General features: G+C 41.7%; 2 protein-coding genes across 5 annotated transcripts in view; one reads left to right on the top strand and one right to left on the bottom strand.

Annotated features, from left to right (window-relative positions):
* Positions 1-2,504, top strand: part of KATNA1 (katanin catalytic subunit A1) — a 29,239-nt gene extending 26,735 nt beyond the window's left edge. For all 3 annotated transcript variants that reach the window (XM_075064038.1, XM_075064037.1, XM_075064036.1), the window contains one exon: positions 911-2,504. In XM_075064038.1, coding sequence (XP_074920139.1) covers positions 911-1,109 — 199 coding nt within the window. In that variant the 3' untranslated portion in view covers positions 1,110-2,504. The remainder of the gene's footprint in view (positions 1-910) is intronic.
* On the bottom strand, positions 1,350-23,492 carry GINM1 (glycosylated integral membrane protein 1). Of its 2 annotated transcripts, none has more exons than XM_032771769.2 (8): positions 23,048-23,492; positions 16,232-16,291; positions 15,927-16,023; positions 11,581-11,732; positions 9,367-9,523; positions 8,438-8,568; positions 5,466-5,629; positions 1,350-3,116 (listed from the first exon to the last, which is right to left on the bottom strand). In XM_032771769.2, exons 1-7 carry the CDS (start codon positions 23,135-23,137, stop codon positions 5,588-5,590), a joined length of 729 nt encoding a protein of 242 aa, XP_032627660.2. In that variant the 5' UTR covers positions 23,138-23,492; the 3' UTR covers positions 1,350-3,116; positions 5,466-5,587. The 2 variants fall into 2 exon arrangements, with proteins under 2 accessions (XP_032627660.2, XP_074920142.1); XM_075064041.1 differs by having other exon boundaries at positions 8,438-8,571; positions 23,048-23,323.

Raw genomic sequence — 23,492 nt, 5'->3', positions numbered from 1 at the left:
CTTCTAATGCATGATGATGAAAATGCATCAACTTCTCTTTTTTGGTTGAAAATGTATGGTTTCAGAACTTGATTTCAATAAATTACTTCAAACAGTGCGAGCTGAACTGCAGACTTTTCAGTCATTTGTCCAACACCCCTCCCAAGTATGTGTATCTAGATGTTCACTACTTGTTACTTTATTTGCTTACCTAACACAGGAAATATGAACAAGTTAATCATTTAATACAGCAGGAAAAGAGGGACAGTTTAAAAACACTTATTGAGAGTTGGTAGTTAAATTGATGGAAGAATTCAAGGGTGTGGATTTTTGATATCCCTGACTGCCATAATTAAATTGACCTAATTGTCTAATGTAGAACAGACCTTTGTTATCTTCAGCCAACCACAAGGGTTTTCGCTAGCTGAAAGCAACATTCCAAGCTAGAATTTGACTGCTGCATAATGTAACAGGTACAAGGTAAATGTACTTTCGGTAGTACTGCAGGTGGGTGTTGTTGAAGCTCTCTGGTTCTAAGGGTGCAGTTTCCAAGTGTCTGCTGCACAGAGGAAGGATGGTCTAGTAATTAAGCCACTTGTCTGGGAGTTGGGAGAAGTGGCTTCAGTTCCCTTCTCCACATAATTCCTGTGTGACCTTGGGCAATCATTTAACCTCTATCTCAGTTCCCCCACTGAACTAAGACTTCCTTACCTCACAGGAGTGTGATGAGGATAAATACATTAAAAATTGTGAAGTGCTTAGATACCACAGTAATCAGGAGCCATATTAGTACTAAGATAGAACAGAAGTTACAGTGAAAAGTTAATTTTTGGGTTCTCCCAATTGGAATGTGATGACTTAATTTAAAGCCTAACTTTGCAGTCTTTTAAGCAACTAAATGTCCATATTAATGTTTCCTCTCATTGTATAGGGATGCCTCACTGATGGCTATGAGAAGACGAATTGAGGGCTTGACACCAGAAGAAATCAGAAATCTTTCCAGGGATGAAATGCACATGCCTACAACTATGGAGGATTTTGAAATGGCTTTGAAAAAGGTTTCTAAATCGGTATCTGCTGCAGACATTGAGAAATATGAAAAATGGATTGTCGAATTTGGATCATGCTAAGTCTTCCTAACCAAACTTTCCTGGGAAACCTGTCTTAAAACAGCTTGAGAAGTAATTAAAGGTAGCGTTCATGTGCACTAAGTGCTATTTTTTAACTTTCTTAAGAGCAACATGATTCTGAATAAAGTAATTTTTTTAATTGCATGTCACTTCTGCCTCTTTGAATTTACTCAGAACAAGTCTCTCTATCTACTTCCTTTTCAAAGATATGAGTATCAATCAAATCATCTTTGGTTTTCATTTTGTTTTGTTTGAATTGAATACTGGGGTCTGTTCACCAGGGGGTCTCAAACTCTTTCACTAGCACAGAAGCTGGTCACCTTTGTGCTTGTTAGTCTGATACTGCGAATCTCAACACAGGAAGAATAAGATTCACTAAACAGTGGTTCCAATTCATCTTTAGTTAAGTTTTGCCCTTTAAATGTTCCTGCATCTGTTAAAAGAAGTTGTGACAAGAGTAAGGTGCAAAAACCTGAAACTTGTAACAGTTAATAAATTAAATGTAAATCTGACTGAAGTAAACTAAGACTTCACTTAAGATGCATTGGGAAAAGCATTTCCTTAGATATGCTGTACAATGCTGATTAATATCAGGACTATTTTGCCAGCACTGCTGCTAGTCAGAGTTGCAGTTGACTCAGTCTACAAGTGTTGCAATTGTCTTTAGAAAGTGGAGACCAAGGGCATTAAACACATCTGGCACACTTTCTATTTAAAAAAAATAAACTGTAAACCAATTGCTGGCAGACTAACTGGTCAAGGAAGCCTGTGTTCTAAAAGCAGCTTACTATTCAGGAGATGTACCAGTGGGTGTATGTCCTAGATTTTTAATATTCTTAAGAATGGCCATTCTCCTAAAATGGGATAACTAATTCCCCTGTTTATGAATGTGCCAATTTATCATTCAGGAATTTTACTTTAAAATTTAAATTTTAAACTTAGGGCCAAAGATCAACAAGTCTAGGGCCCACTGCCCTCAATCTTAAAGCAAGATCACACATGACTCCCGTGTGGTTCTTTCTTGTAACATTTAATATTCCTACAACGTAGGGAATACAAATGGAAAGTTAAAAATCCAGCCTGATTCTTTAGGTAATATGTCTTGCAAGCCACTTCTCTACAGATTGTTTAGTGTATAAAAAATATATCCTGAAAGGAAATCAATTTACATGTTAATTTGTGAACATTTGTGGGAAAACTATGCCTCCTGTACTCAAGATAGTAAACCACTGTCTTGTAAAACATTTGTAAAGTTTTTCAGAAACAAGAACACACAATACCACAGGATATACAAAAAGCATGGTAAACAAGTCATCTATAAGTGGCTTACAATTTTCTGTAGGGAAGAGGCTGAATATGAAATTGTGTACTGAATAAAGTGCTTGAAATGTCAAATTGCCTTAATACCTTGTTTTACATATATAGTAACTCATTTTAATAGCAAGACCATTTGTTTTTGTTTTTTTACAAGGCACAGTCAAGGGTAATAAGTCTAAAAGCAGGTTGACCAGCTCTGTTTTGACTTGCAGGCACATCTAATCTTTTCCTTCTATTCCTTTAGCCCATGCTTGAGATGACTGAAGATTATCACATTCTGTATTTCATTACTTAACTGCTTTATCTGTGAATACAAAGGCCAGCTCCCTATCCTAGCTGCTGGGAGAGTATTTTAAAGAAGTTAAAACCTGTCACAACCCTCATAATGGGAAGCTGCTGTTCCTTGGGAGCAAGAGGCTGTGAAAAGAGGGGAGATCATTTTGGGCCTCCACCTTGAAGTGTCCCTTTAAACATAAATCAGTTGACATACTATTTTCAGAATAGGAAGCAAATAACGTGTTCAAGTGCCAAATTTCAGGTCCGCTGAAGATTTGTACAAAGATTCAGATGCGAATATGCTATTGAGTACATCATTTCTCCACTAAATTGTCTGTCTTCTCTGGAATAGCTGAAGAGATGTTTATCACAAGCCCAGCTGTAGTGTTGATATCCTCCAGGTGCAGGACTCCTCTGAAAGACATTACTTCATATTAGAAAAGGGTAGCTCTGTTTTGAGAATTTTTTTCTTGTATGTTAAACCTTTCATTGTAAATCAACATATGAAGTAACTGCAGACTTCATTTATTTATTAAATGAAGAGGCAGCACATGTATTGGAGGCTTGAAGAAAGCTGCTTTGATACTTGTTGACTTTTGGCACATCATGGAAACTGGTTTCCAATCTAAAATATCAGCATATGCTTCAGTTCTTACCTCAGATATTAAATCTTGATCTGAAGGCAGTTTGAACAATTATCTGCCACCAGGAGTTACATTAGTGCTAAGCTAAAGTGCCTGTCAATGACTGGACATGTTTAGAAGACACTCGCTTTTACAAAGCGAGCTCTGCTGTAGATTCAACACACTACTGTTCAATTAAGAGATGAGCATTCTCCATCTGCTTGATACCCCCTCCACTAAAATCAGTCCTGCCACATGGCTAGTTCTAAGGTGATTTCTTTAATCCATACAGGAAAAAAATGCAACCTTAAAAGGTGGCCTGCAATTGGAAAGTTACCTTTCTATCGAACTGTCAGCATAGACCTCTTGAAACAGTGGCCAGCAGTGATTAGGCCACCTGTATGCTTTTCAGTGGTAGGTTAAGGAATAGCCTAGCTCTACCACTGTTTGACCACTTACTACACATCAGTACTCTGTTTTCATTGTCAGTCTGTATAATTAGCCTTTTTCTAGTTCTGCCTACTTTAAACAGGTGCCAGTATTAAGCCACTTGCTTGTTGCATGGAAGTAGTCAGATCCAATGAGTATTGTTGTTTCCCTACTCTGATGGTAGATGAATTGCTCTGGCTTTTAACATTGTGCTTGGTGTGAAGTGAAGATGGCAGGAGGTGACAGCCAGTAGGGTAGATACCTTGGTAAGGGCACTTTAAGTATATACCTTTTCAGTTTACAGACTCCTTACTCCCCAAACCCAGAAAAGCTATCAAGCATCTTGAGGCCTCTCACTCCTGCCTGGCTGGCTTTATTTCTTAGATTGCTTTATATAATGTTACAACTGAAGACTTCAGCTAATTTTGGCACAGACAAGTCCACTGTGGCTCAGATGTGAGACATTTTCAGATTTAACTCCATCTTAATGTTGGCCTGGCATTTTATTTTTAGTATGTTAAAACCCTGAGGAATGTTGTCTTACCTGTGTTGGAAGTAAGCGTACACTCCCTGCCTTACTCGCTGAGCTGAAGTGCTTCTTACTCAAGGCAGCAGAGCTGGGATATAGGAACTGATGACTACCAAGCTGCAATTAATGTTTTCCATTGTCAGAGCACTACGCACACTAATTCACTCCCCCCCCTTATGAAAAAGGGAGGTAAATTGTCACCAGATGAGGGAAGAGAAGTGACTTCTGTAGAATGAGAGGGTATATATAATTGACTCACATGATTTAGGCTTTGTCTACACTGCCAATTGAAAGACATCACTTTTGTCCTTTGCAGGTGCTTTAAAGAAGCTCCCCTCCCCAAGAAAGCTTTTGCTGGGGCAAGTGGCACTGTAAAGGGCTCAGCTTCTTGTCATCAACACAAACCCCACTCATAGGGAGTGGAAGTAGTTTGTCAGCAAAAGTGCAGACAAACAGCATTTATACGGCTGTGTCACTAAAAGCTGTGTAGTGTAGACAAAGCCTTAGGGCTATGGCTACACTGGCAGCTCTACAGTGCTGCAGTGGCAGCACTTTGAAGTGCAAGTGTGGTCGCAGCGCCAGCACTGGGAGAGAGCTCTCCCAGCGCTGCAGATACTCCACCTCCTCGTGGGGATTAGCTTGCAGTGCTGGGAGCGCAGCACTATTTACACTGGCGCTTTGCAGCACTGTAACTTGCTGTGCTCAGGGGGCTGTTCTTTCACACCCCTGAGCGAGAAAGTTGCAGCGCTGTAAAGCGCCAGTGTAGCCAAGGCCTTAGTGTTTTCAAAGCACTTCACTGTCCTTGACTGAAAGTATAGAGTTATTGCTAAAGCCAGGCTAGAAACAGAATGTCTGCCTCTTAACCTTGTTTGACTACACTGTCATTGCAGAGCTTCAGACATTTGGTCTTCCTGTTCCTGAGATGAATAGCAGCTATAGAGAAAAAGACTACCCCTAACCGATTGTCTTCAGAGAGCTGCTGCTACACCTGTGAAATGGTGATAATGTATTAATTTAATAGGTGGTTTTGACCTGTTTCTTCCAAACTTCCTTATAAGAAATGACTGACTTTAGAAAGCTAATCACTGCCTTTTTGTAGAGTGCTAGCAGACTCTCCACATTATGAGATAGTCTTATGACTACAACCATAGCTTTTTTTGGGAGTATGCAAGAATTACTCACTTGTGTTCGCAGGAAGGGAAAAGCACTTTTAAGATTCCTAAAACTAGAGCTGCTCCTACAACTCCAGTCCCAATGACTTCCATCAGCTTAAAGAACACAGGAAAAGATTTAAGCCAGAACCCTCACAGCTCTTTTCTCAAGTATTCCACCCACTGGCACATCACCTGAAACCAAACATGTTAAAAGGACAAGATAAACATTTCAGAAACTAGTGCAGTCTAGCCACTGGTGAATTTCTGCAAGATGTAGTAGCTCTGTTTTAAATGTATAATACAGTTCATACACTGCTTTACACACTACTTATTTTTTAATTGACAGTCTCCCTGCTCAGGAAGATCTGACACGTGCAAATCTGAAATACAGCCTTAGTGTGATATGAGGGGAGATCCCATTTTTTGGGTGGGGAGCTGAGAACCACAGAGCAGCTGGAGGCAAGGCTATAGTGAAGCTTAGATGTAGATTACACATGCTAGTTGAGACCAGAATAGCATTTCCCTGCTAAACACTGCAATGGGAAAAAGGGTTACTGGTGATGCAGCAGCAACATATTGGCTATGAAGCACCTTTGAGGGCTGCCTGATAGAGCACAAGAAGGTAGAATGTTTGGAGGAGAACCCCCGTGATTTTTTCAGCTATCAAACAATGCCGGACATTAATCTGCTGCAGTGGTGACTTGCAGGTAGTGTTTCGTTTTCACTCGCTTTTTGTATCTGATTGCAACAGTCTTCAAAACAGGAGCGTTGTAGCAGTAACTATACTCCCAGGTGAGGAGAGGACTGAACAGAATCTTTCCTTTGTGTGTCATTATTGCTGGCCTCTAAGGGGTTGGCTACACTTGCAGCTGTAGAGCACTTTAAGTTAAACCAGCCTTCAGAGAGTGCAGTAGGGAAAGCGCTGCAGTCTGTCCACACAGAGCTTAAAGCAGACTGGCATGGCCACATCTGTAGCACTTGCAGCTGCATTGGGAGCAGTGTATTATGGGCAGCTATTCCAGCATACAAGTGACTGCAACATGCTTTTCAAATGGGGGGGTGGAGTGGAGTGTGACGGAGTGTGGGGGGAAGAGTGAAGTGTGTCAGCATGCTGTCTTGTAAGTTCAGACCCTCCTCCCTCACTCCAAGCGAACATTAACTGTTTGCTTATCTGATCTGAGAAAAAAACAGCCAGCACTCTGAAAGGAAGCTTTGAAAGGGCACTTCCACCTCCCAAGTTCACAACAAAAGACAAGAGAGGCCACTTCAGTTAAGGGGATTATGGGATGTTTCCAAATCAGTTAGAGCATTGTAAAGTTACTTCTCATTTACACTGGCACTGAAGGTCTCACCCAATATGCAACAGCTGTTAATCCTCTCGAGGAGGTGGAGTACCAGGAGCGCTCCAGCCAGGGAGTCAGAACGCTCTACATGTCTTGCCAGTGTGGATGGGGAGTAAGGTAGACTTCTCCGAGAGGCTTTATCGTGGTATAACGTGCAAGTGTAGCCACAGCCTAAGGATATGTCTACACAGCAAAGAAAAATACATGGCTGGCCCTTGCTAGCCAACTCAGCCTCAGGCAACGGGGCTGTTTCATTGTTGTGTAGACTTCCAAGAGTCTACACACCAAATAAAACAGCTCCTGAGCCTGCTGGCACAGGCCAGCCACAAGGTGTGTCTACGCAGCGAAGAAAAACCCAAGCAGGCCTGTCTGCAAAGGCCTGTAATTTAAGAATTTAGGTGTATTCTCATTGCTTAGCTAGTTATAGAGGTATAAAAGAGAATCAAAATCACTGTCTGCTGGTGTAAGGCCCTTCTCTTACTGTGACAGTCTAAGGCCTTGTTCTTAGGCTAAGCAGCAAAGGCAGCCATAAGCTGGGAAGTGTATGGTCACATCCTGACTTTCCAAACTAGTCAATGAAATAAGGTGCTATTAGGCTGTTAGGAATATCAGGACAGGATTGTATTCCTATCACCTTCAGAGAAAGGGAAGAGCCTAGAAGATGTAAAAGGAAACTTAGTTTGATAGCATCCTGTCTGGCAAGAACTCACTTATCAATAGCTGGGATGTGAAATCCTCATTTCCTGTATTGTTCTATCACTGTAGTCTCCACTTTTCTATTGTCTGTATAATCCATCTGGTTCTGTGATGGTTTACACTCAACAAAATTAATTATACAGCAGAGAGAAAAATTAAGGTGGTAGGATATAATTGGTTAAATAACCATGTTACAATGTTAGGACTAGCTAGTTAAATTTCAGTAAAATGATTGGTTAAGGTATAGCTAAGCAGAACTCAAAGTTTTACTATATAGTCTGCAGTCAATCAGGAAGTAAGGGGGGGAATGGGAACAGGGACACAGGCAAGGCTCTGTGGTGTCAGAGCTGGGAAGGGGGACACTAAGGAAGGAAACTGGAATCATGCTTGCTGGAAGTTCACCCCAATAAACATTGAATTGTTTGCTCCTTCGGACTTTGGTATTGTTGCTCTCTGTTCATGCGAGAAGGACCAAGAAGTGAGAGGGTGAAGGAATAAGCCCCCTAACACCTGGAAGTCCCCCCTCTGAAGGAACTATTCATTCTTTTCAGCTGTGTCTCCCTAGAATAGCTATCATAGCCTCTAGAAAGGCACAATATGTTTGCTGAAATGGCATGTGGATGGCCTTCGTGTTGCAATGCACAACTTACTGAATCATACTTGTGGGCAAGGGGTGTCTGGCTTCCTTTCCTAGCCATGGATTAATGGGGATAGTTTACTGCTTTCTGCTTGATCCTAAAGAAGGAGAGACTAAGATTCTGTAACGTTAGCACTATGCTGATAAACACAAAATTAATTGTCCAGTCTTCTCAACACCACTCCCCCTAACTGCCATTATTTTCTTCTAGATTTCTCACTTGCTCTTATCCATTTCCAATGCTAAAACACAAAATTAGAGAAATTTCTGATTCAGTTTTAACAGGGACTTAAGATGGACATCATAAGTATTTTAAACAATTACCTTATAAGATGATGGAGGCTCTGTCCTGAGAGGAGTCTCTGGTAACTTGCCAGGTAATGTCTCTTCATCTACTGTAGTTTCTACTTGCCTGAGGAGGTAGTGACTGGTTGGTTGCAGTGGGCCTTGAACATCTACTAAAGAAGAAAAGCATCATTAAACAAACATTTTTAGCTTCTCCATTTCACCCACACAACTTCTGGTGGAGCAGTATATGATCTAACGATGCACACAGCAAGCAAAAGAAAGTAATGCTGCATGTGTGCATGCACTGCAAGGTTATCTAAGTGTTTTATTTTCATTATAAATTTTCATTTGACCTTCAGAATAAATCCTGAAAGAAGCTGAGGTAGCATTACTAGGCAGATTCAACTGTGAACTTTAGCTGTTATCTGCAAAAAGGTGAGAAATAAAATTCATCAAGTCCCTTAGTAAACCCATAAGAGAATTTGATTAACAAACTGAATTCTGGCCACATTTTCAACATAAAGTAAAATTTGGTAACTCAAACTATTCCCTATATTGAAAAGGACCAGACAGGAACTTACTTTACAGAACTCAATTCTTGTCTTGAGAGAGCTTCAATGATAACCTTTATTGTAGGATGACAGAAATGGCAAATACAACTCAGCTAGGAGAACTACAGTGATACTAGATCCCCATCATAAGTGTCATTTCAGAAGCACCTCTGAAGAAAAAATGCATTTTAAAAGAACAAAAGAAACGGCACACAGAATGCTAAAGTGCTAAAATAAGGCATAACCAACAATCTCTTGATGAACAGAAGAGTGTGTGTCTTGGGCAAGTCAGTTCACCTTACATGCCTCAGCTTCCCTCTCAATGAAACAGGGATAGTGAACCTTGCCTGTCTTTGTCAAATGCTTTGTGATCTATGCATTAATAGCATTATGTAAGTGCTATATATTACATACCTTTTCCTGAGAGACTGGGAAGTGTAAATAACATGTCATTGTCTCGGGGGATGGAATATAGCATGCTTTCCTTCAGAGGAACAGTATGGTTTGAATGTCTAAGCACACTCAGGCCCTTAATTAATATGTTTATTTCAGTAACTTCCTCTTGCTGAACCTGCAAAGGAGAAAAATATTGGAATTCTATATCTGTTTTAAAGTAAGGATGAGGCAGGCCACTGGCTAAAAACAAGCTCCATTAAAATACTCTAGCATGAAGATTTTTGTGGATGCACAAATATTACTAACATAATTAATAGTATGCTAATGTATAAGTAAATAAAAAGATATAAGTGTGTTAAAGGTTGGGAAGGTGCCTGTTCCTTAATATGATCAGCTTGATTTTCAAGAGTTGTACCTAACTCATTATGGCTATGATTCAGAAAGGTATTTAAGCACCTGCCTCACTTCAAGCATGGGAGCGGTCTCAGTGAAGTAAATAGGATTTTGCACGTGATTTAGTATACTGCTGAACTGAGGCCTACGCTACTGGCCATTCCCTAGGCACTACTGCTACCAGTTCCTGCTTTACCAAGTCTGACATCAAGGGATAATGCATTTTTACACAGGTGTATTTATCTGCAGAGCCAGTGAGGCGATTTCTGATATGACCTGCAGCAGTTCAGCTTGTCAGCAAAACAAGTTCTGCCAACATGATTAATATCTCCATTTGTCCTTCCAGCAGCTTATGCTTACCTACTCTCTTTAATTTAAAGCTACAATATTCAGAGTAGGGAGTGGCACAACACTGATGTAACAAAGTTATTGAAAAGTACAAACAGAATATGCATATTTTGTAACCATATTTATACTAGATTGACCTGAAACAATCTCATTTTTCCTCCACACAAATATTAGGTGATGTATTATTTTGACTTATTCTTTATTTCTAAAAAATGATGATTAGAAGTACTGACTTATGAGGGAAAAATTTCAGTGTGAAGAGTAATAAAAGAGCTGTTCAAAATACAAGACCAGGATCTGACAGAAATCCAGTGTGTGCATTGGGTCCAGGACGAAGACTGCAACATGGAAGTTTGTCAACAAAAAGGAATGCAGTAGGATGTAAGCTATTAGCTGGATCCTGCCCTTAGGTGATGCACAGTATTGCGTAGCTCAGAATTAAAACTACTGCATAATATGAATCATCTGTTCACTGATAGCCGATAATCAAGATTGGATGCAGTTTTGGTATCAGGATATTAAGGAGACAAGGTGGGTGACCAGCTTCTGTGGGTAAGAGACTCTTCTTTGGATTGAACAGAGTGAAATCCCCAGACAGAAATAAAGCAGTTTAATATGCTAGTACTGACTCCCTATCAAGATTTGAAGTATTTTGTATAGAATAGTCAAAGATCTGAAACAAAGCATTCCTACTATATGGTAGTCAGAGTAGGAACCAGTGCAACACAGGCTTAAGCTAATTTTTTCGTAATAAAAGGTGTAATACACACTTACATTCTAAAACACTCAACAATGAATTACCAGATCATTTTAATAAGCTACAGTCACAATTATTTTCACAAATGTACTACGTGTTAAATGTCTGTGCATGCACAGTGAAAGGAGAATAAGCTATTTTGATAATTCCTTATTATCAAAATCAGTGCTCTACTGCTGTGGTAAATTCCATAGTGAAATCTCAACAAAAACTAGAGCCTGTATAAGACAAACATATACTAAACTATAAACTGGACATTTTTACTTGCTGCAACAACTTGTATCATTAGGTATGCTCAGTGCAGAACTTCTCTGGTTTGAAAACTGAGTGGCTAACAATTTATGCAAAAATTTTGAAAAATAAGTGCAGCATACTTTCAATTTTTTTTGCTGACAGATATTTCCTGAATTCTCATCTCAACTATAATTGAGAAATATCTTTCCATAGCAAATTAGATTATTTTTTCTTAAGAGCTCATTTGCCCTTGGTGTCTCTCCCCTAAAGCCTGTCTGTGATTATTATTTTCATGGCAACTATCAAGTTTTTGGGGATAGAGCATTGCTTAAAATTTACACACACTATTCTATAAGGAGACCAAATAGTCTAAGCCTTGATCCTGCAAGGTGCTAAGCACTTTATCCCCAATCCAACACAGCACTTAAGCATATGAGAGTTAAAACATGTAAAATTACTATTCTGATTTAGAATGGGCAAATAAACATGATTAGTGTTACCTCTCTCCCATCAATTTCTGTCACCTCTTCCTGAATGACAATCAACTGCAAATTTGATCTGGATGCCAAGGGCCACTCACGAAACAGGATGCGAACACTGACAATTCCCCAATGCCTTTGATCCAATAGGTTATCAGAGTTTCCAGTTTCCACTGTCAACAGATAATTATGCAGTGCACAAAGTCACAAAGAGAAACAGAAGTCCCACCCATCTTCATGACCTTACTACCTACAACTGCCTCATACCCACCACCCCGAAGTCTACCATGATCACACACTCAACATCCCTCCACCTCTCTCTCAATGCTTCCTGGACACATCTACTGTCCTCCTCCCCAAACACCATGCTCCCACCACTACTGAGTGTGTGTTAGATGTGTATAATGAAGAGTCCAAGTTTGTGTTGATATTTTGATGTGCAAGTGGTCAGACATATGAACTGAGGCTGGTCTGGATGTCACATCCAGGATGTTGATGCACTGCACAGCTTGTCCGTGTTGGGAGACACAAGGTGCTTGGCCTTGTGTCTTCAGTCACCCAGTAAGACCCTAAAATGTTCATTGCTTTTACAGTAAAGCCACTTAATATCAAAATATTTATTTTTTAAATTTTATTTATTTATGCAGCAATGCCTTGCATGATGAAAAAATTATGGCCAAATAAGAAAAAAATACTAAGATAAATGTATATAGGTATCTCCCAGTGGATCCACAAGCTTGATGAATGTTTCCTGAATTACGACATTGAATATACAGTTAAAGGGCCAAATCCTAAGAGATGCAAAGCACCTGCAGCTTGTACAGACAAAACTACTGTGACAAAGTTCCTCCTCTACCTTGGTGGGTCCTGTGCTTATTGGCAGATTTGCTCACCTCAGTGATCTTCTGCACAGTCTGGATCAACTCCTCCTGTGTCTGATCAGGAGTTGGGAGGTTTGGGGGGAACCCAGGCTCGCCCTCTACTCCAGGTTCCAGCCCAGGGCCCTGTGGATTGCAGCTGTCTATAGTGTCTCTTGTAACAACTGCATGACAGCTACAACTCCCTGGGCTACTTCCCCATGGCCTCCTCCAAACACCCTCTTTATCCTCACCACAGGACCTTCCTCCTGGTGTCTGATAATGCTTGTACTCTTTATTCCTCCAGCTCCACACCCTCTCACTCTCAGCTCCTTGCGCCCTTTGCTCCCAGCTCCTCACACACACTTCCTCTCCTCTGGCTCCTCCCCATCTGACGAGTGAGCTCCTTTTTAAACCCAGGTGCCCTGATTAGCCTCCCTTGATTGTCTGCAGGTGATCTAATCAGCCTGTCTGCCTTAATTGGTTCTATCAGGTTCCTGATTACTCTAGTGCAGCCCCTGCTCTGGTCACTCAGTGAACAGAAAACTACTCATCCAGTGACCAGTATATTTGCCCTCTAGCAGACTCCTGTACCCCACTGGCCTGGGTCTGTCACACTACACAGGATCTTTTCAGGGGACAAGACAAAGATGCCACATTTATTATTATAATAGTCTGATTTATGACCAGTAACTAATATCTTAATCTTTATACACACACACCCCACCCATTAGATGTTCTGCAGCTGCTGCACAGTTACCAGTCCTGGACACAGCTTGAGTTTGTAGCTTGTGGTGGCTAACTGGCCAGAAAAGCCAGGCACAAAGACAAGCTGGGTCTCTGTTGGGATTGTACCGATGCCCTTCCACGTTGGCAGCAGAACGTTACCCTCCAAAGTCTCCCATCTCACCCATCCTTTTTGTAGGCTTGAGTTTGAATCCAAAGTCTATAGGTCTTGCTGTGTCACACTGCCGCTGGGTTTGGTGATTGATCACTCATCAATTGCAGGCATGACTTTCAGCCTCGGACCTGGCTTTGATCTTCCTTCTATTGTACCTTTTCTTTTTAGGGCGGACTCCTCATACTTTGTTAGGGCTCTTGTCTGCATCTTCAGCCGGTGGGGTTTGAACCTTATTTCATCAGGACAGGCTGGAGATGGAGGTTGATTCCATCATCCATACATACCTCAGTCACACATCTAAACTAAACTAATAAGATTACAGCAGGGTTTGCAAAAATGAAGGTTGGAGGAAGCTTTTACAAAATGGAGTGAGCGTTTTAAAATGGGGTTTGAATTACAATATGGCAAACAGTGAACAAAAGTTACAATATAGACAAGTGTAGTGGATCGTGAACAGAAGTTACATTAATAAAGTGAACAGTTAAAAACAATTTATCAGTTTTACAGAAGCCAACCTTGAGACTGACCATAACTAGTGAATCTGCATGTAAAAGGATCTTCAGTCAAACCAACATCACTGTCTCAGCTTCATTAATTATGCAATCCACTGTGCAAATCCAAGTATCAAAACACTTTTGATTGGCAGTCCCTGCACAAGACTACACCACTGAACTAGGGGAAGGAGAACAGACATGTTCGCTGGATCATGGAACAGACATGTACAACACATCTCAAAGAACAGGTTAGTAACTGTTTCTTCTTTGAGTGATTGCAAGTGTCCATTCCACTTCCGGTTTGAATTGGGAATGGGCGCCAGGGAATGGATTTACTCAGTGACTACCTGTTCTGTTCACTCCCTCTGGGGCACCTGGTATTGGCCACAACAGGATACTGGGCTAGACAGACCTGTGGTCTGACCCAGTATGGCCATTCTTATGACCTAATTGTGAGTCACTTGAGGTGAGTTTCCGAGTCCACCTGAACAACGACTGAAGGACTGCTCATCAGAACTTGGCACCATCTCTGGAATGCTGAGATATGGTATAATAAGTAGTAAAGGTGTGTACTGCGGGCCAAGCTGCAGCCCTACAAATATATCTGATATAGGCACATAAGCTAAAAGCACTGCAGAAGTTGCTTGAGATCTTGTTGAGCGTGCTATCACCTTGCTTGGCAGCACTACGTTGGCAATGTCATAGCACAGGTGTATACAGGAGAAAAACTGGTACAAGATCCTCTGCAGCAAGATGGGGGGGGGGGGGGAAGGCCTTCTTCCTATCTGCGAGTGCTATAAACAGCTGAGAAGATGATCTTAACAATCTAGTTCTAGTTAAGTAAAAAGCCAACATCCATGGCATGGAATCTAAACACTTCTGAATGGCAGCCGTTGCACAGGAGATACAACATTGAACTAGTAGGGGAAACAGCAGCTTCCCCCTATTACAGACAGCATAAAATCAGGATTGCAACACCTACACAACAGCATCTTATGTGTGAGAAACCTCCAGTCCCAATGTAGGTGGAATAATGACAATGGCAAAATATACCTAAAGATCAACATAATCCTAAATTCCTATTTATCCTACTCAAACGCCCTTTGGATGCGTGCCACCCAACATAGGGAGACAGCCCTGGATATAAACTGGACACTAGGAAGTTTAGACTTGAAATTAGATGAAGGTTTCTAACCATTAGAGGGAGTGAAATTCCGGAATAGCCTTCCAAGGGGAGTAGTGGGGGCAAGAGACATATCTGGCTTTAAAACTAAGCTTGATAAGTTTATGGAGGGGATGGTATGATGGGATAGCATAATTTTGGCAATTAATTTGGCAACTGATCTTTGATTATCAGCAGGTAAGTATGCCCAGTGGTCTGTGATGGGATGTTAGGGCATAAAAAAAAATGTTTATTATTCTGCGGAGTGGGACTTGAGGTACTTGAGCACAGATAACTGAGTTACTACAGAGAATTCTTTCCTGGGTGCTGGCTGGTGAGTCTTGCCCACATGCTCAGGGTTCAGCTGATCACCATATTTGGGGTTGGGAAAGAATTTTCCTCCAGGGCAGACTGGCAGAAGCCCTGGAGGTTTTTTGCTTTCCTCTGCAGTATGGGGCATGGGTCACTTTCTGGAGGATTCTCTGCAGCTTGAGGTCTTCAAACCACAATTTGGGGACTTCAATAACTCAGACATAAGTTAGGGGTTTGTTACAGGAGTGGGTGGGCGAGATTCTGTGGCCTGCATTGTGCAGGAGGTCAGACTAGATGATCATAATGGTCCCTCCTGACCTTAAAGTCTATGAGCCATTAGCAGTGGACTGTTGCATCATTATATTCACATTACCCAGTCTAGTGCAAAACCCTCCCTTTTCAAAAATATACACAGGGTCTGTATTTCAGGTGAAATACAAGAACTTGACTGAGACATTGAAACATATGAGGATATCAGATTTTGTTTCATGTTGATTCTAAACACATCCTAACTCTGTAAACGTGTTGTTTCCAAATATTTCTGACCTTCAGAGAGCACCATAGCAATGAATTATCTGTTATGTCCTTCTCTAGGAGACATGGAAACAGATATCCCAGATAAAGAATCGAGCAGTACTCACATATTAAAGTTTGACACTTAATCCGGGTAACACCTCTCTTCATAGGAAAGTCATTTACATATATCTGTCCACTATTGTAGGTGATATTAAAGACAACCTTAAAAAAAATAAGATAGTTGGCAAAATATTAATATATACAGTCAGATTTTCAGTTTCATAAATAATGTAAAGAACAGATTAGAGAGTCACTATTGTATAAAATACTGAAATGAATAAGTCATCAGAAAAATCTGCAAAAACACACATTCACAGGTAGAGTTTGGTTCATAACTTACTAATATGTTGAGTAAACAAAAACAACAAACCTGTGCTTCTTGAGATTCCTCACTGGTTTTCAACATAGTAACATTAACTCTGATGTTCTCCTGGGGGGGGGGGGGGGGGGGAAAAAAAAGTTGAGTCTTGTAAAATGAGTCCCACTTTATTGAAGAATAAATGACGCGTAGGACAAGTGAGCACATTGCCTATGCTCACTGTCTGGCAAAGTGCAGCTAGTGGAATGCGCTTACTTGTCCCACACATCACTTTTTAAAGAGGACTAATTACAAAAGAATGATCATCACTCTCTGTTAAGTGAAAAAGAAAGTGATTCTTTTTTTAAAATGAAGATCAAGAGAATGTGCCATGTTTCCACATACCAAAAATGCTTAAGATGGAGTCAATTATAGCGAGAGCTCCACCAAATTCACGGCCATGAAAAATGCATCACGGCCCATGAAATCTGGTCTTTCGCGTGCTTTCACCTTGTACTATACAGATTTCACCAGGGAGACCAGAGTTTCTCAAATTGGTATTCCTGACCCAAAAGGGAGTTGCGGGGGTGGGGTGTCACAAGGTTATTTTAGGGAAGTCGGAGTATTGCTGCCCTTACTTCTGTGCTGCCTTCAGAGCTGGGCAGCTAGAGAGCAGCAGCTGTTAGCCGGGCACCCAGCTCCGAAGATAGCGCCCCGCCAGCAGCAGCGCAGCCAGGGAGTGGTGGCTGCTGACTAGGGTGACCAGATGTCCCGATTTTATAGGGACAGTCCCGATTTTTGGGTCTCTCTCTTATATAGGCTCCTATTACCCCCCACCCCGTCCCGATTTTTCACATTTGCTGTCTGGTCACCCTACCGGTGACTGAGGGCTCAGCTCTGGAGGCAGCAGCACAGAAGTAAGGGTGGCAATACCATACCATGCTATGCTTACTTCTGCGCTGCTGCTGGAAGCGGCTCTGCTTTCAGAGCTGGGCTCCCGTCCAGCAGCTAAGGCTCTCCAGCTGCCCAGTTCTAAAGGCAGAGCCGACACCAATAGCTGTGCAGTACCACAACCCCTCCCTACAATAACCTTGTGACTCCCCCACCCCCAGCTCCTTTTTGGATAAAGACCCCTACAGTTACAACACCATGAAATTTCAGATTTAAATAGCTGAAATTATGGAATTTATTATTTTTAAAATCCTATAACCATGAAATTGACCAAAATGGACTGTGAATTTGGTAGCAAATGAAGGCAGAAGAAACCTAATATGGCAGAATTTCTCAATCTGTGGGTCATGACCCAAACTTGGATCATCAAAATGCGTCAAAAAGGGTCATGTGGAAGACAAAGCGTGGGGAGGAGTTTCCTATCCTGGGAGAGGAAGTTGCAGAGCCCACTCTGCACTCACCCTGCAGCTGCGGCTCCAGTCCTGTGGGGCTGTCTGGGCTCAGTTCCCCACTTTGTGAGTTACAACTTGTTGCTGGGAGCCTCAGCACTACTCAGGTTTAGCCCAGCCATGCCTCCATTATGATGACAAGGAGCTGGCCGGGGCCCAATTTAAGTGAGTGGTGCTGTGGTCCCATGCGCCAGCTGGAAATGCCACTCACACAAAGGCGGCCTGGCCAACCCTTCACCATAAGGGCTGAACCAAACCTAAGTGGTGCTGCGACCCCAGAGGTCACAATGCCCGGAGCAGGGAGCCAATCCCAGGCAGCCCCGCAGGACAGGAGCCATAGCAGCCACCACTGTCATACATATAGTGTATGTATTTAGTACATATCACATTAATGTGTGTACAGGTGAGTCTCATCTTACGCAAGGGTTCCGTTTTGTGGTTAGCGCGTAGAGCGAAAACCGCATATAGTCAAAATTACATTGAGTTGAATGGCAGGCAGAATTGCCCGTACTACAGAGACAGTGTTTATCTTGTTATTTTTCCTCTTTTTTTTTTTTTTTTTTTAATTTTTTTTTTTTTTTTTGTTTGCAAATTGTGTAAAGCTGAAATCGCGCATGTTAAATGCACGTAAGATGCTACAGACCTGTATTACATATTGTAAATAAGAAATACTTAGTAGGCAGATGTTTTTTGTGCTAGAGCTATTTACTGGGTTGTAACAGGCCATCATGATTTACAAATGGGTAATACAGTACAACACCCACTTTGTCAGATGCATGTCTGACGAAGTGGGTATTCTCTCACGAAAGTTCATGCTCCAAAACGTCTGTTAGTCTATAAGGTGCCACAGGATTCTTTGCTGCTTTTACAGATCCAGACTAACACGGCTACCCCTCTGATACTTGATAGTACAACACTTAGTCCATTCCCACTCCACGTCAGTGCAAAGTCATCTACGTGATTTTTAATGCTTGAGCCAGTCTAATTTTCAATAAGCATAACGCTGCCATTAAATGGGACAAAATTTTAGTTGCAATTTTAGTTGTCTGAGTTGCTGGTAATCCTTACTCCTTCCACCCCATGACACCGTAACCTCACCCACACATCCTTTCCCTGCCCAGATGCACAGGATTTGTTTCCTTCTTTCAATATCAAATTGTTTCAATTTATGACATTATTGCCTCTTATGACATTATCACCCTCAGTAAAATGGGGTTGAAAACCGTTTGGCCACTAACGTACAAAAGGCAATTTGCTCCTCAATCTTTGTCACATGAAGCAGATGTCTCCCTGCAACCCAAGGAAAGCCCCAGACTCCGTATTGTCCCACCTCACCAGTCTCCAGCAACCCACCTCGGCCTAGTGATCAGTCAGCTGGGCGATGTTTTAAATGTAATGAACTAGGGGCAGTTGGCCTTTATATGTCCAAGAACTCCAACTGAGTGCAGTTCATTACACCACCAAAGATCCCCAGGCCAGATGCCTCTCAGATACGCTCGGAAGAAGATATACAGGTCAAATAAAAATTAGGTTTATATTTTCGAAATGAGAACATATTTCTAGCAATGTGCACTCATCTCTCAATACACTGGCACACACAGCCTGCATACATGCCAACATACATAACATTCATGCATGCATGCCCTCACACCCACACCCCACACAAATGTACTAGTGTAGAAGTGTCTAAACACTTCTTATTGACAGCAAGTGCATGTCTACACGAGACTATTAGACTTATTTTAAAATTTCCCATGTTGCAACCAGGTCTACTGACATGGCTACAGGACAAAAATGTCAGACCCCTGCATACTTTATGGCAAAGTTTTTAGAACAGTGATCTAGGGAGATCTTGCATTACTAAAACTTCATTTATCATTAGTTTTAGTACAGTATAAGTGAAAGTAATTAAAACTAAGCTACACTTGTCAAATAAATTACATTACCATGCATTAGCCATGCTTTTCTTTTTGCATGTACACATTTGTTTACTTCCTACTTTGCAAATTCACAATGGTGTCCCAATCACAGAGGTGAATTAGTAAGGTTCTCTGGATAGCACCACTTATTCTCCCCTCTTCCCTACTTACATTGCTAGAATTAAAATTCTGCTTTCTCATTATTAAATCACAACATATTATGATTATTTTACCAAGGGTTGTAAAAATCACATACCTAATTCCAAGATATTGGGACATCATTACATCATCCTGCAGTCAATTAATAAAATATGCCAGAAAGATACAGAGAATTACACAAATTTTCACATGTTCAGTACAAATATCAATACAATTGTCGCCACAAGATACTTGCAAAAGTTGTTTTTTTTACTGGCATTAAATAAGTTATTAACAAGCCTTTTCTCTTCCTCTGAAGTATAACAGCACATAGTGCCTGCAAGCATACGTTAATACTGCATATGTGGTCAACACAGTAGAGAATATCTTAATATCTCACCAATGAAAAACTATTTTTTGTCTTGAAAAATATTTCAGATTTTTTAGTATCCAACAACATAGATATTATCTGCAGGAAAAATAATGGTATGCACACTAAGTATATATGCCACATTTCTGACAAGTGAGTAGGCCACAACAAACAAAAGGCAAAAATCACATGATCAAAAACTAGAAACAGACATCCAGGTGAAAATTAGTTTATATAACTAAACTCAGTTACTGCCAATGTAAATCAGAACAATCATAAAATTGTAGGACCCAGCCCATTGTGCTTTCAGCCAGCTCCCTCACACTTCATCTATTCTTCTCATCAGGACCGTATTAAGAATAAAAAAAACTAAATGAAAACCAAATGACCTAAACGTAATCCAACTCTTGACCTAGCATTAAGAACTGTATTGTATTTCTTTTGCATCCTAGTTTTACACAGCAGAGATTATTAACTACTTTGCCTTGTATCAGAGGGGTAGCTGTGTTAGTCTGGATCTGTAAAAGCAGCAAAGAGTTCTGTGGCACCTCATGCTCCAATACATCTGTTAGTCTATAAGGTGCCACAGGACTCTTTGCTTCTTTGCCTTGTGACTTCCTAGCTGCTTTTGCTTTGTCAAGAGACTCTGAGGGACCTGAAGGATGTTTATTCCAGGCTGTTTTAATCTTCCCTCATTTTTTAAAGCTTCCAGTGCAGTTTGAACTTATTTTTAAAGAAGAATTTAAGCAAAAGATAACTTTGTGAAATCTCTCTTGAACTTCTATAGAATGATTCACTTGAATTACAAGGCGAAAACCTGTGCTGCTGTCCAAAAAAATTATGAAAAGAAGGGAAAGTCCATGTTTCATAAGTGCTTTTTTGGGAAATGACAGGCACTGAGCAACAAGTGACGTACTCAAATACGAGAGCTAAAGCAGAGCATTTCAAACCTACAAAATGAATCAGACTCAAGTCATTTTAGTATGTCCAGATTTTTCAATCCTTTCCTGTCATGTTTCCTAAATTAAAAACATACATTCTTAACCTACACTGAAGGGGAACTTTAACATCATGTTTAAAAGGTTTAAAACGTCAAGCAGTTGATAGTATTCTGTCCACATACTGTCAAAGTTACAGAATATACAGACATAATGCCCAATCCAGACCTAACTAAAAGCGATAGTGGCTTTCTGATCTGTGACACACTCTCACAGATCTGCAGATCCAAACCTATGCAGAGTAAAGGTTAGTCTACCATTTGTTGTGTCCCTTTAAACAACACATGTCTTGCAAAGCCACATGGAACAGGGGAGAAGGGAGAATTCATGCTCTTCTCATTCTTGGGAGCTTCAATTTCAAATCTGCAGCAGCAGCTACATTGTGACAAGTCAGTTCATATCTAGTCAAGAACAACTCTACTCAGCAATGAAGATTTTGTTCCTGCTATACACAAAATACATTTCTAAAGCATGCATAAAGCTATCAAGCTATAAAACATTTGTTCCCATTCAATCATTTGTCCCCCCCCGCCCCTTCAATCCACACAGGAGTCCTTCTGACAATTATTAACTGTGATAAGGAACATTCCAAACAGATAGTAACTTTTTGGTGCTAAAGAACGATTGAGACTCGGTCATTCTTGCCTCACTTGTTTCTGGGCCAATGTAGATACATCCCACCAACACAGAAAGAGAGCTGTCAATGCTGACAGCTGTTGTATCTTTTACAGATAGAAAACCTCTATAAAGCCCCAATCCTACCAACAGCGTTAGGGTCCTGCATGTTGGGTTTTGGCCCTCTTTCAAGGAAGACTTTGCAAAGGTTAATAATGTTTGCAACAGCATCAGGGCCATGGTTTCCCAGCTGAGAGTTCCCAGTTAGAAAACTAAGGCCCCTTGTGAAGAGAGGCAGAAACCAGGAAGTAAACTCAGGCTTCCTACTTGCAGAACAGGATGTACCACTAATGGGCTTGCTACTAGGCTTCTTAAAATATTATTTTATTTACATGGTTACCTTGAGGAGAGTTTTGTAAAAATTTATACAAAATCAGTTGTGTGTTAACAGCCCAATTGACTACTTAACCCAACAGAAGTTTCCCATTTGGTACTTCTGTGATAAGATGCTCTGAAGTTCACAACTACTGTAATTAGAGGTTGCTTTATTCACAATTTCACTATCAACACAGACCCAGTTGTTGGGTTGGGGAGGGAGTAATTCTAGAGGTTATGGTTTACAGGTCTCATGTATCCCCTAATTCCAACAAAAGTAACCCTTAAATAGTACCAAAATAAATCCCTAGTTCACAAAACAAACATACAAACAAAAACAACAGGATTTATTTTATAACTAATCATATTAATATATATTTCAGCACCAACCCCCACCCCTCGATGTACTCTCTATACCGTAACATTTTCTTGGCTCAGTTGTGTAGCAGTGAAAGCAAGATTTGAGACTATAGCATCATGTTAATCTATAGCACAGAGCTGTCAAGATTTGGCTGTATGCATTAAAAATACAAAGAAAAAAATACAGCTCATGTGCAAGTTAGTTCTGAATACCTGATTTTCTCTCTTCCCCCAATCAGCCGTTTTTCTGAATATTAACATGCGCATAAACCATCAATTTGCAGCATTCCCTTCCCTACACAACAAAAGTTAGAGAGAAAAAAAAAAAACAAAAAAGGAGAGATCCATTCCTCCTAAACTCATTTTGGTGCAGTCTGATAACATGGAATCACCCAAGCACACATTTTAATAAAATGCATTTGAAAAACAGATCATCAATGTCAAGTTTCAGCACTTGGCAAATATCAGGTCTGTATTTTCAAGCGGGCAGCCTGATTCTAGCCACGTACACGCACCCCTCAGTACCCCCACACCGCGCACCCCGGTATGCCAAGTGCGCCCCCTACTCCCGCGCACCGGGGCGCTGGGACAATTTGTAGAGCGGGGCTGATGCTGAGAGCCACGGACCCAAACTCGACCCCCTGTATCTGATGGAAACCGCGCCAAGCCCCCACCCCGCGCCCCGCCGCAGGCCGAATCTCCCCGCTTGGTACCTGGCTGAGAAACTGCGGAGCCGCGGGGCCGAGCAGTCCCAGGGCGAGGAGGAGCAGCAGGAGCCCGCCAGGCCCCGGCGCAGCCTCCATCTTGGGTCCCGGGAATTAAACGGCACAAGTGGGACACCCCCGCGGGAGGAGGAGGGGAGCCGCACGGGCGGGGCGAGGGGCGGGCTGGAGCCGGGGGCAGAAAGCGGGGTCGGGGCCGGGCTGCCGCTGTCGCATGAGAGCAGCTGGACGGGGCGAGCCCGGCGCACGTTCACACCCCGCCTCCGCGGGGGGGCACGTCTGCCGGCTCCGGGTTGGCCGAGGGCCCCCCCCCCCCGGGTGTCGCTGGCGGGAGCCGGGTGCAGGAGGGGCGGCGATGGGGTTCCCCGGCGGGAGGTGGGAAAGGCAATGAGGCGGGTTGGCTTGTTCCGGCCACTGCGTCCCCCGCGTGGGCTGT

The sequence above is a fragment of the Chelonoidis abingdonii genome, chromosome 3, assembly GCF_003597395.2.
Source record: "Chelonoidis abingdonii isolate Lonesome George chromosome 3, CheloAbing_2.0, whole genome shotgun sequence".
NCBI lineage: Eukaryota > Metazoa > Chordata > Testudines > Testudinidae > Chelonoidis > Chelonoidis abingdonii.
Note: the sequence above shows the minus strand (reverse complement) of the source record. Positions and strands in the feature narration are given on the sequence as shown.

Coding starts and splice junctions, on each gene's coding strand:
- GINM1 (XM_075064041.1), bottom strand. CDS start 23,137: ATGGAGGCTGCGCCGGGGCCTGGCGGGCTCCTGCTGCTCCTCCTCGCC. Junction 8,572..9,366: donor TCCCAGTCTCTCAGGAAAAG/GTATGTAATATA, acceptor TTTCTTCTTTAG/TAGATGTTCAAGGCCCACTG. Junction 5,630..8,437: donor AGCCTCCATCATCTTATAAG/GTAATTGTTTAA, acceptor GTTTGGTTTCAG/GTGATGTGCCAGTGGGTGGA.